Source organism: Dipodomys ordii, unplaced genomic scaffold (genome assembly GCF_000151885.1).
Source record: "Dipodomys ordii isolate 6190 unplaced genomic scaffold, Dord_2.0 Scaffold18, whole genome shotgun sequence".
In the NCBI taxonomy this organism is placed as follows: domain Eukaryota; kingdom Metazoa; phylum Chordata; class Mammalia; order Rodentia; family Heteromyidae; genus Dipodomys; species Dipodomys ordii.
The window spans coordinates 16,143,321-16,155,004 of record NW_012267234.1 but is presented as its reverse complement, the minus strand read 5'-3'; the positions used below and the strand labels follow the sequence as shown (position 1 = coordinate 16,155,004).

General features: G+C 40.7%; 1 protein-coding gene and 1 long non-coding RNA gene across 2 annotated transcripts in view; one reads left to right on the top strand and one right to left on the bottom strand.

Annotated features, from left to right (window-relative positions):
* Positions 1–1,008: 1,008 nt before the first annotated feature.
* Positions 1,009–11,235, bottom strand: Dynlrb2 (dynein, light chain, roadblock-type 2). The gene is made up of 4 exons (XM_013012800.1): positions 11,020–11,235; positions 8,975–9,050; positions 2,331–2,498; positions 1,009–1,226 (listed from the first exon to the last, which is right to left on the bottom strand). The coding sequence occupies exons 1-4, from the start codon at positions 11,020–11,022 to the stop codon at positions 1,183–1,185; spliced, it is 291 nt and encodes a 96-aa protein (XP_012868254.1). The 5' UTR covers positions 11,023–11,235; the 3' UTR covers positions 1,009–1,182.
* Positions 11,236–11,255: 20 nt separating this feature from the next.
* Positions 11,256–11,684, top strand: part of LOC105983052 — a 9,203-nt gene continuing 8,774 nt past the window's right edge. Inside the window, exon 1 of the long non-coding RNA XR_001174930.1 lies at positions 11,256–11,519. This is a non-coding gene — a long non-coding RNA (uncharacterized LOC105983052). The remainder of the gene's footprint in view (positions 11,520–11,684) is intronic.

The following is an 11,684-nucleotide window of genomic DNA, read 5'->3' as shown; positions in this document are numbered from 1 at the left end:
AGACAGTGTCAACATCTTGCCTGTGATTGTGCCAATGTGGTGATATAAGGGTGCAGGACTGACAGCATTACCTGTTCTTGTGACCTGTGTCCAGTGTCTGGGCCCACTCCCCGACTACCCAAGCTAACATCTGTTGAGTTCATCTGCAGCAGCTCAGCTGTTTCTCATAGACTCTGGTCAGTTCTCTCATCCCATTTCACAAATGAAGTTATGGCGTGTACGCTGCTTGCAAATGGCAGAGACAGAATGTAAAGATGCAGGACCCATGATCCCCAGTCCACATTCCTATCCACTACTCAGTGGGCCTCAGGCTGGAGTTGCTTTGCAATTCCCTGTTGAGTGTTTTCCCAATCCAAGGGTTTTGTTATGCAGTGGGGCTCAGACATTACTGGATAGGCTTGGTTGGTTGGTTTTAGCCTCTTCATCCAGCTAACGGCAGGGAAGTTCCATCTGTGACCTGTGTCTTCTCCCAGCATCTGCTGAAGTGGAAATCTTATGGATTTGACCATATGGATTTGCTTCAGTCTTGCCTCTCTGTGTATATACATTGTCCATAGCCTCACAGGAAGTAAATGGGTGGGGCTGAACCACATTCATCCGCTCCCTCAACTAGCTTGCGGTGGAAGGGTAGCAGGAACATACTGAAGGTGCCTGAGAGCTCCTGTGGGGTGAGTAGGGGGGACTCCTGATAAGAGACCTCTGGGGAAGTAGGACAGAAGCATGAGGGGTGGGGCAGGATACAACTCTTCCCTAATGTTCTCACTATCCTCACTCAACCTGGGGCAACATCTGGCATTCTGGGCATTGGAATTTCTGCTTTCCTTATGATTGTCATGGTGCACCGTTGAAAATCCTTGACATTCATGGAAACAGGAAAAATTATACTTTTTTCCCATGGAGACAGCCACTTCTAAAGAACAATCACCAGGAAGGCTGTCCTCTTACTAAAAGCCTTCAGTTTTGTGTATTATAAAAAAACTAGAGACATACATGCCAGCATTAGTTTATTACGTAGCAAAAGTACAAGTTTGCAGTGTAATCAAAAGGGACATGTAGATGAGTTTTAGATGTAAAATAGAAAAGAATGTGCACAGACTTAGATTGGAATTCAGTCTTAAGAATCACTAAGGAGTGAAATGTTTCCAGCTCAGTGTCACAAGGACAGACGTGGCTGTAGCAGGTCTACTCACATGGATTCTGAATGACAATCAGAAGATACTCCTTATCTAGAAAGAAATGTGGACAAAATTAATTCACCCTAGAAATTGCATGTAATCAACGAACATTTCAGCTAGCCTGCATTTGTCTTCCATACACAGCATACATGTAGATTGAAGGCTGCACATCCAAAGGTTGGCCCTAGAGATTCTGATTTTATTGGTATATGTGCATCCTAGACATACTTTTTTTTAAAAAAAATAAAAAGCTCTCCAAGTGCTATTAGAAGATAGCCATGGTGACCAGAGCTATAGAGAAAGCTTTGGTTTATGGTCATTTCTGATTGGACAGATGTGCTATGAGAACTTCATTCTAGACTAGATTTGAAAACTGGACAGTCTCCCCACAGGCCTTGGATCCACCCCTCTTTATTCCCTGGACAGAGGACATGTCTGCTACTCTTTGAAGAGTCTCTGTGCTCAGCTCACTGAAAATGAGAACTATGTCTAGATTTTTGATGATTAATAATGCATATGGGAAAAATTCAACACAGTCAAAGGTGAAATAGCTGTGTTTTGAAGTTTAACTTTTCAGATTCAAACATGAATTTTTAGAGGAACTGTAGTTTGAACTCTTGGCCTCATGCTTGCTAGACTATGGGCTATCTGTAGACTAGGTGCTATACTATTGGTTCATACCTCCAGACCTTTTGTGTACTGCTTATTTTTGAGATATAGCCTGGCTTCCCATCCAGGCAGGATGCAGGGTCCACAGTCTGCCCTTTTCACCTTCTCATCATAGCTGGGATGATAGGCATGCATCACTATGACCAGCTTCTGGACTTCGCTAATCAGGCTGGCTAGAACGACTCTTTCTGTCTTACCCTCTATTTAGCTAAGATGGCAGGTGCACACCCATCTATAAGTTGAGAATGGATCTAACTTTTCTTCTTGGATGGCCTCCAAATGTAGTCCTCTTATTCTCAGGCTACTAGGTAGTTAGAATTACAGGTAATTAGCCACTGGCAGTTGGCTTAAACGTCTTCATTTTTAATTCAAAGAATATTGTTTCATACTTTATGCTAAAAACCTATGTTCTCCATTGTTTTAAACAAGGATTTGAACCAGTGAAGTAGAAAAATGCTGCAAACGTGAAATGAAATGCCAAATTACCTGGAGCTACCATGATTTCATGTTTCTTTGATCTGATCCTAAGAAAGGTGAGGTCATTCTGAGGATCAATATCACGGACTGTGCTCTTGGCTTTCATTGTGAGCTGATGAAGAAGGCCTGCATATTGAACTGTGGTTGAGTTGTCCAAGGTTGTACGGATTGGAATGCCTATTGTGAGATTTAATCGGGAGTTAGTTTTTTATGACGAGAAAATTCACACTGTAATATACTGGAAGGCGTTGATAATTGCAAAGAATAAAAATTACCATGGATAGGATCACTGGTATTCAATTTTAGTTTATTTTCTTACATTCTTTTTACCTCGACATAGATTCTTTTGAAGTATCTAGTTAGTATTTTTTCTCAGTAAAGCAGAATCAAGCATATGTTATTAACATTCAGGAGTTCCGACCACTTGCCATGTTGCAGAATGGATCTACTGGTACAGGACACACAGTTCTGGCTTGACCAGTTGCTCTATGTACATTTCTAAGGATAGCTGACTCAGACTACATTGACAGATTTAGCTGTTTCTTTTTCCCCATTTAAGTTAGGTAATCCAAGTTGTCTTTGTTGATAATGTCATCACACTATTTTAAATCTCTTCTTTTTTTAAATGGCTACATTACAGTATAATTCATCCCCAATTGTTTAGCCATTTGATAATGCTTATAGCTAATAAGAAACATTTCTGTTCAGAAAGCATTTGGAATCTGTTGAGTATTTCAGTGCTTAATTCACGGTTTTTGTTTGTGTTTTGTGTTTGATAGTACTAGGAATTGAAGTCAGGGCCTGGGTGCTATTCTGGAGCTTCTTTTTTTCTCAAGGCTAATACTCTCCCACTAGTAGAATTAGAGCTCCATTTCCAGCTTTTTTTTGGGGGGGTAGTTTATTAGGGATGAGTCTCATGGACTTTCCTGCCTGGGTTGACTTCAAACCATGATCCTCAGCTCTCAACCTCCTCAAGTAGCTAGGATTGCAGGTGTGAGCCACCATTCCTGGCTTTCATGTATTTAAAAAAATAAAATATTATAAAAGCATTGAATAGAGGGAGTAGAATTGTATAAGTCAGATAAAGAGAACATTTCTTTTTGGACACCCCTTCCTTTGTTCTCTCCAAGTGTTTCTCTCCCTTCATGGATTTTTAATTGTTTTGAGGGGGGAGCATGGGGCTTGAACTCTGGGCCTGGACGCTGTCCCTCAGCTCTTCAGCTCAAGGCTAGTGCTCTACCACTGAGCCACTTCCTAGCCCCCTTCATGGATTTTTATATAAAATATTTTTCGAAGTATCTTATCTACAGAAAATCTTCTAAATATTTGGTCTGTGACAATGTGTTAGTCTTCTCTGAAACCAGAAATGTAAAGACATTAGCACTGTCCACACTAGAGAGTACCTCAAAATGTATTTTCAAAATTTCTTCCTAACTCCTCACATAGTATTTTGCAAGCCTTCCATTTTATTTTAGCAGCACATGTTAATAGAGATACTCTAGTTTTGCTGTAAACTATTGAATTTGCATTCATTTTATTTTTTGTTGTTGGTTGTGGGGCTTGAACTCTGGGCTTGGGCACTGTCCCTGTGCTCTTCAGCTCAAGGTGAGCGCCCTACCACTTGAGCGACAGCGCCACTTCTAGTGGTTTATTGGAGAAAAGAGTCTCACAGAGTTTCTTGCCCGGGCTGGCTTTGAACTGTGATCCTCAGATCTCAGCCTCCTAAGTAGCTAGGATTACAGGTGTGAGCCACTGGTGCCTGGCTTGCATTCATTTTTGACATAAGCATTAAGTTTGGTCTTTTAGTCTTTCTACTGTTCTAGTATATAAGTTTAAGACATAATCTATTAATTTAACTATGAAATTCTAGCCAGACAAACATGCAAGTAGAATTCAGTTCAGATCACTGTAGGCTCAATTTGGGTGACCCAGAACTTAATGCTTATTAGTAACAAGTACTGATAGGTATTTTACATATACTGTAATCTATGATAGCCTTCATGTTATTTTGAAAATTACTGGATAGACAGCAATTCCAGGGATTTTATTTGCAAATGTGCCTTTAGTTGATGGGGACACATTAAGTGACCTTGGGATAGCTGTCAAGTTCCTTCAGTACCTGAAGTACCAGTTAGTAAGAGTCTAACATGGCTTTTGATTTTCCTTACAAAGTGTAGCTCAAGAAAATACTAAACTACCCTTTCTAGAGTTAAAATATTTAAAAGGATGGTTTTGTTTTCATGAAACTGTTAGAGACGATATGTATGTGTGTGTGTGTGTGCGCGCGCGTGCGTATGCGCGGGTGCATGTGCAAGCACACCAGTCCTGGGGCTTGAGCTCTGGATTTGTGTGCTGCCCCTGAGCTTTCTAGCTCAATGTTAATGCTCTACTACTTGAGCCATAGCCCCACTTCTGGCTTTACAGTGGTTAGAGAGTCTCATAAACTTTCCTGCCCATCCTGGCTTCAAACTGTGATCCTCAGATCTCAGCCTATGAGTAGCTAAGATTACAGGTTTGAGCCACCTGTGCCTGGCTGGAGACCATCTCTATTGACTTTGAAACAGCCTAATATCTTTTGAAGATAGCTACTATCTCCAGAATAAGTCTTGCTAAACAATACCAGGACAACATTTTCAGAGAAACCTACTAGGATAGACAAGGTATTATAGAAAATTGGTAATTTCTGATAGTTACAGTTTTGTTGGCCATTTTCCCATAAAAGACAGTCTTTTGCACCTGATAAAAGATCACAAGGCACAAATTTTTAGACAGTAGGAATCAGAAATGGAGTAGGCACTCAACTTTTAAGGAGAACTTTTGACAAATAGTTTTATTTTGCACCCTAAATTGTGACTATCTATGAAGTAAGCATTGCTCAGTGTCAAGACAAGAGATACAATTGGAATACATTATTCAAAATCTAGATGACAAGATTATGAATCAGATGTTCAGACCTATTTAGTCTGTCTTTTCATGAGCCAAACCAAGAAATAAACCAGCTGGCCTTTCTGAATAATAAGCACATAGTATGGAAACTCATAGTAGGCTTACAAAACTTGGGAGGTTTGTATGTACACCACTGACAAATGAATATAAACAATTTGGATATATATTTATTAAGTTGATCTAAGATAATTAATTATTAAAAAGTAATTTTAGCATAAAATTCACCTGCCTCCTTTCTGAGAAGGGCCCACTGCTCCTAGTTTCTTAGGCCTCCAAGTTCTGCTAGTTCAATCCAAAAATCTATGTGTTTGTGTTTATGTTCTTTATTTTAATGGTGTCATTATTCTGTACTGCATGCTTTTCATTTCAGACCCTTAGGAAATTGTTTGAGTCAGTACATGTAAAGCTAGGTCATGCATGTTAATGAATGTATGACAGTCTATTGAATGGATGTTTTGTAATATACAGCCATTATGTGCATTAGCCTGTGCTCAGTCTTTGACTTTCATAAACAAGGCTACTGAGTATGTCCTTGTGATGTCATTTCACATGTGTATGTATGTGTAGGGTAAATTCCTGAGATAGAGCTCTTAGAACAAAGAGTATGTGCATTTTAAAATTGGATATTGACAAATTTATGGTACTACTTTAAAAATATGACTATGATCCTGGTAAGCTGGTATTTGTTATATTTCAATTTGTCATCTTCAACTGTACATTTGTGCTCTCGTTGATAGATTGCGTTTCAAAATAAAAGGAATTGGCTGGAAAGCTGACAAGATCTAATGAAATTCAAATGGGGGGGTTGTTAGAAATGTCAAGAATATTTAAAATTAGAGCCTACAGAAATTGGGCTTATACACAGATGAATATAGGACAGATATGACTGCCTGCGAGATAGACATTTATATTTGCCACTATCTAGTGTAATGATAAGTGTTGCAATACTCTAAAGGGAATCGTTTTACAAATGGGAAACCAGTTCTTACAAAGACTCTAATCTAAAGACCTATATCATTCAGCACTGACAAATTGATAAGTCAACTTTATTGTTACACCTAGGAAATAACAGTGAATCCAAAAGACTAATGTTTAATATGATATCTGATGACATATAAAGGGAAAAAACATAGCGACTCTATCCAACCACACAGACCATCTGAAAATATGTTGAAATGACTTCCTATAATTAGTAGACCAAAACTGCTAGCAGAGAACAAGAAGACCCAATCACCACCTTAGTTAAATATTTTTAGTACTGGATTTCCAAAACTTGTAAAGCTGCAAGACTGAACTATAATAAATGACACTTTCATCCAAAATTGAGTAGGCTGTTGAGATTGAGTATTTTATTACATTCTGGTCACATAACTTATGCCATATGTCATTAATAAACATCCATGTCATACACTCTGGTTATTAATAATCTGACTATAAAAAAGCCTCTCATTTATATTTTGGAGAAAAAGGTTAATTTGACTTTCAGGTAAAAATTTGAGTATCCAATCTTGAGAACTTCCCTGAATCTTAACGTAATCTTATCCTAGTAGAGGTTAATGAAAAGTTAATGGGTATTAAAAATAATATTTTGTTGCCTTCAGATAAGTGAGGTTTTAATTGAGAAACCTGAGGAAAATAGACAGAAAAGTCACTTAGACTTCCAATACTCAAAGATCATGCTAACATAACCTTTCCTTATTTTAAGTGTATGTGTGTGTACTTGCTGTAGGAATGATAAAAACAGCTGGTTGCAGCTTCATTCCCTGTGTTCTCATAATAGTTCATTGTTATTCCTCAAATATTCATCAACATTTAAAATAGTCATGTTCATCAAGTAAATAGTTAATGACTAATTTAAAAAACTGCCTTGCCTACTATCCAAATAAAATTTCTGATTTGACTGTTATGATTATTACATATGATACCATAGTGAGTATTCTATCTTAATCTTTGCTTCCTCCTTATGATAAATTCTTAGGGGTAGAGTTACTGATCCAGGCTGTAGATATTTTTTCAGACATTTGACATATATTGCCAGGGTTGTGTGGTTTTGACTAAGATATTCCAATGAAGCACATTAGACGTATTGGCTTGGGAGCCATGGGAGAATGACCTTTCTACTGGATAGACAGGTCCCTCCATATTCAAGTCCACCTGAAATTCAAAAGGTTACTTTATTTTGAATAAATGTAATTAGTTACAATACAGCCATATTGGATTAGTTTGGGTTCTAGTTCATAGTAGATAGACACACAGACCACAGAATGCCCTGGGCCTTGGGGACAGACATGAACATTGTAAGCCAAAAGAGCATCAAGGACTGAGAAGAGCCACCTAAAGCTAGGAGGTAGAAGAACAGTCCCTTCTCCATAGTTTTCAATGACAGAATGACTCAGTGATGTCATAGCTTCAACTCTGGCCGTTAGACTGAGAAAAAATCTGGTATGTTTTAAAACCACCAAGAGCATGGTATTTTGTTTCTGCAGCCAAAGGAAGCTAACATAGCACCTCAAATTGTGTGCATAGCTCACCACAGGGGTGAGGCAGCATATGCAAATACTGAAGGCCAAATCAGCTTATCCAGAGCCACACACTGGAGCTGGACCACTTACTGGAAATATTTGGCATAGCTCTTGACTAGCTTGTAAAGATGACCCCAGTCCTCTGATTACTCAAGTTGGGTGAATTTATTGTGGTCTATTCATTATCATCATTGAGTTATGTTTTATTTTATAAGACCAATGAAATTTGTTCTCTGTAAAATACATTAAAATTTCCACATTCTCAGAATAATTAACGTGTTAGCTGCTGTGTCTGACACTTGACAATCATCTCATTTAATTGTCACAACCACCAGTAAAGTAGGTGATTTTTCTATCCTTAATGGGAAGGGAATAAATGGTTGCACAGTAAGTATTCATTGATAGACTTGCCAGATTATGAACCGGTAACAAACCAATTCTATGCTATACTATGACTTAGGCGAAGCAGCTACTCTTATTTCAATGAATGTCCTGCAATTTCTGGTACCTCTTTCCCTTACAATTGCCTGAATGAGCAATAGAACCAACAGGAACCTTGAAGATGTTGCTACTGTAGTCAAGCACAGATCAAATGCCAGAGAAAATGCCAAGTGGATCCTTAATAAGGATTGTGCAGTGAGAGCAAGTTTTTGGCAAGGAATCAGGTTTCCTGGTTGGAGATGTATTGACCCTTCTTATCCTACATCCATGAAGATGATCCTATAAGTGATAAGACAACAAATTCTCAAAGGTTTTTTTTGTTTTTTTGTTTTTTACTAGATGTGGAAAAAGAATGAAGACTGAAACTCGGTATCCTTTATAATGTTGACACAAAACCAAACATCCAAAAATGAGATTCTCCTTATCTCCAATGTGACAGTTTTATTAGTACTCCTAAAATGATAAAGGGAATTACCTAAGTTTTAAAAGTTGATAATCTATAGTGTTTAAGAATATGAACACATTTTAGACATACTGCATTCATATTTGTAGCCCTAGTTCTTAGCAGAGGGTTTTGCATGTGACAGATACTCAACAGATGTCTGTGAAATAAATGCAATGGATAAAATATACAGAATAGGCTTTTGGTGTCAGTTTCTAAGATGTGTGTCTAAGTGCCTGGCACAACAAACAGGTTTCTGGTTGGCTCTGATGTGTCGGGAAGGCAGACTGGGAAGTGTTTACCTTCTGCATTTACCACCATAGTCCCAATAACCCCTTTATGACTCTGGATCCTCTTCAGGGTTTCCTCCACCTCCGCCTGAAAGAGATCAGGGAACTAATTCACCAAAAGGGTGGCACCCACTCTAAACAGAACGTATCCAGAGAGACACTTATTCCCTTATCTCCTCAATCTATGGTGATGGGTACTATGTTCTTAGATTCTTATAAATCAGACTGGAGATGGTCAAGTCTTACATACCAACATATTGGAAGACCCCACCCCTGCCTAAGTCTGACAAGTCTCTAGCAAGCCCTGACAAGTTTCTGGAACCCTTGTAGAGACAGGGAGCTTATTGCCCCTACAAGATTTTAGTATGTTTTTGTCTGTCTTTACTAGAAAAGAATTTTTTACACTGGACAGAAATTTGTCCCAGACCATCTTTTAGCCATGGATATTTTATATTTACAAAAATTTCTATGTTACAGTCCTTTGACTATTTAGACTTACACTGAGTTCTCCCTGTCCAAAATTTGTGTTTTGTGAGAAGTCCCATTTTATTGTTACCTAAATGAGGGTTTACTTGGATGACTAATTTATAGAGGGGTATTCTGCAACCCCTCGACATATCCCAGGATTTCCTTTTCATAATTATAGCTTGGCTCTCCATACAAGATAAACCTCCACCCATGCATGATTATGGTGGCTTTTAAACTCATTTATCTGAATGAATGTTATGTGTTCACCCTCTTATTCCACTTTTCTTCTTCTATTTGAAATACCCAAATCAAGAATAGTCTTTTCTAAACCTGCATAATTGAACAATCAATCATTATTTTGAATTTATACAGCATTATGCAGAGTCTCTTTATGAGAATTTAAAAAATGTTCTCATCCCCAACATCCTAAGATGAACATTGTTACTTTAGTTAAGATACACCTAATGCAAGCATAGAAATGTAACCTCTTTCCACCACCACAATAAGTGTTCTCTGGATTTTGGGAATGGATGTATTAGATTCACATTTTTATTAATAAATGCTATCTATTTTTACTAGCATGTCCTTTAAGTTATTTCATTGTGAGATCCTTAAGTAAGTGCATCTTAAAAGGAAACCATTATCACTATTAATAGAAGTCTAGCATCGTTTGTCAAGATGAAAATGACTGTAAAAACAAATAAAAGGAAGAAAGGACATGTTTTTAAAAATTCCACTGGAATGAAGGTCTTGAGCTTGAGGTCTGTTCTTCAGGTGAAAACTGGAAATTATCAACTGGTGATAGTATTAAGGAACTAATAGTAGTAAAAGCTTTTTGTCCCACATACCGTCTAAACGAGGGGGAGAAAAGGGAGGGGATGTTTGCACGATGTGATTCATTCTGTTTTCACTCTGGTATGTCTACATTCCTTTTTGGGAAACTGCACTTCGTCCTAATAGCTGTGCTGGGGGATCAATTATTGGTTCCATTTCTGACCACTCGTGAGACAATGTCCTCTGCTCCGCACAACACTCTATTCTCCCCGCCCCGTGCTTCTCTTCTTCTGATTGCTGAGTCCTTCTAGTACAATCTATTCCTCCCCACGTGTACCCCCTTTCCCCTCTTAAAGCTCTTTGTTTCCCCCAGTCCCTCTTGGCTTTTTCTTGCTTTTTAATCTCGAAGGAAGAATGGTCCTCCCTGATCCCCTTCACTTCTTTCCAAAGCTACTTTCTCCTGATCTTCTTTTCTCCTCCCTCTCCTCCCTCCCCATCCCATCGCTTTCTCCTCTCATTTTTGCCCCCCTGGACCTTGCAAACTGTCCTACTTTCCAAGACTTCCCATCCTCCTCAGCATCCCCCATCCACTCCACCTCTCTTCTCTCTCCCCTTCATCCACTCCATCTCTCCTGTCTCCTCGTCATCTACTGCATCTCTACTCTTTCTCCCCATCACCTTTCCCGAATTGTCACCCCCAAAATCAGCCCTCTACCTAGCTAGACATCTCGCCCCCATCCCAAAGAAGCTTTTTGGGTAGCTAGCTTCGCCATGGCCTCAGGACGCCACTTCCACTTGAGGCCCCAAGACTTTACCATTGCGTGGCCGGCGCGACTTCAGGCTCAAGACAGCACCAAGGCCTCCCGGGATATTAACAACGCTTCCCCCGTTGCTAGGAGACCGGGGAGGAAGCGGCCTCCCGGAAGCGCCGCGACGCGCACGCGCACGCGCACGCACGAGGTGGGCAGAAGCTGAAAGCGCGGCTCTTCCGCCCTCACCGCGGCAGGACGCGTGCGGGCCGCGGCAGGGAGTGTTCTGGAAAGCGGCGGCGGGCGGGCGCTCGCTCCCTCGCGCTCCTCACAGACTTGTGGGGAGCTAGCGCGGCCGAGGCGGGACGCGGGCGAGCGCGCCCCCGAGGGAAGCCGCTGGGTTCTCGGTCCCCGTCAGGCACGCGGTAGCGTTACCTGCCGCCCGCGCGCGCGGTCGGGAGCCACGTTCCGGCTCCCTGAGGGGCCTGCGCACTTCTCACGGCCAGACCGACGGACGCCACGGCGCAGCCACGTGTCCACGTGCGACCGGATAGTGTCCACGTGAGGTACGGGGTCGGGGCCGAGGCCGAGGAGGCCTGACGCCGGGCCGGTGGCCGCGCAGCCTCGCCTCGCGTGTCTCAGTGGCGCCCCACACAGCCCAGAGAGGCCCCAGCACAGCGCGCTCCCGCCCGCCTCTGCTCCCCCCTTCCCCTCCCTCCCTCCCTCCCCTC

Coding starts and splice junctions, on each gene's coding strand:
- Dynlrb2 (XM_013012800.1), bottom strand. Junction 2,499..8,974: donor TATGGTGGTAAATGCAGAAG/GTAAACACTTCC, acceptor ATCTCACAATAG/GCATTCCAATCCGTACAACC. Junction 1,227..2,330: donor TGAAATCATGGTAGCTCCAG/GTAATTTGGCAT, acceptor ATTTCTTTCTAG/ATAAGGAGTATCTTCTGATT.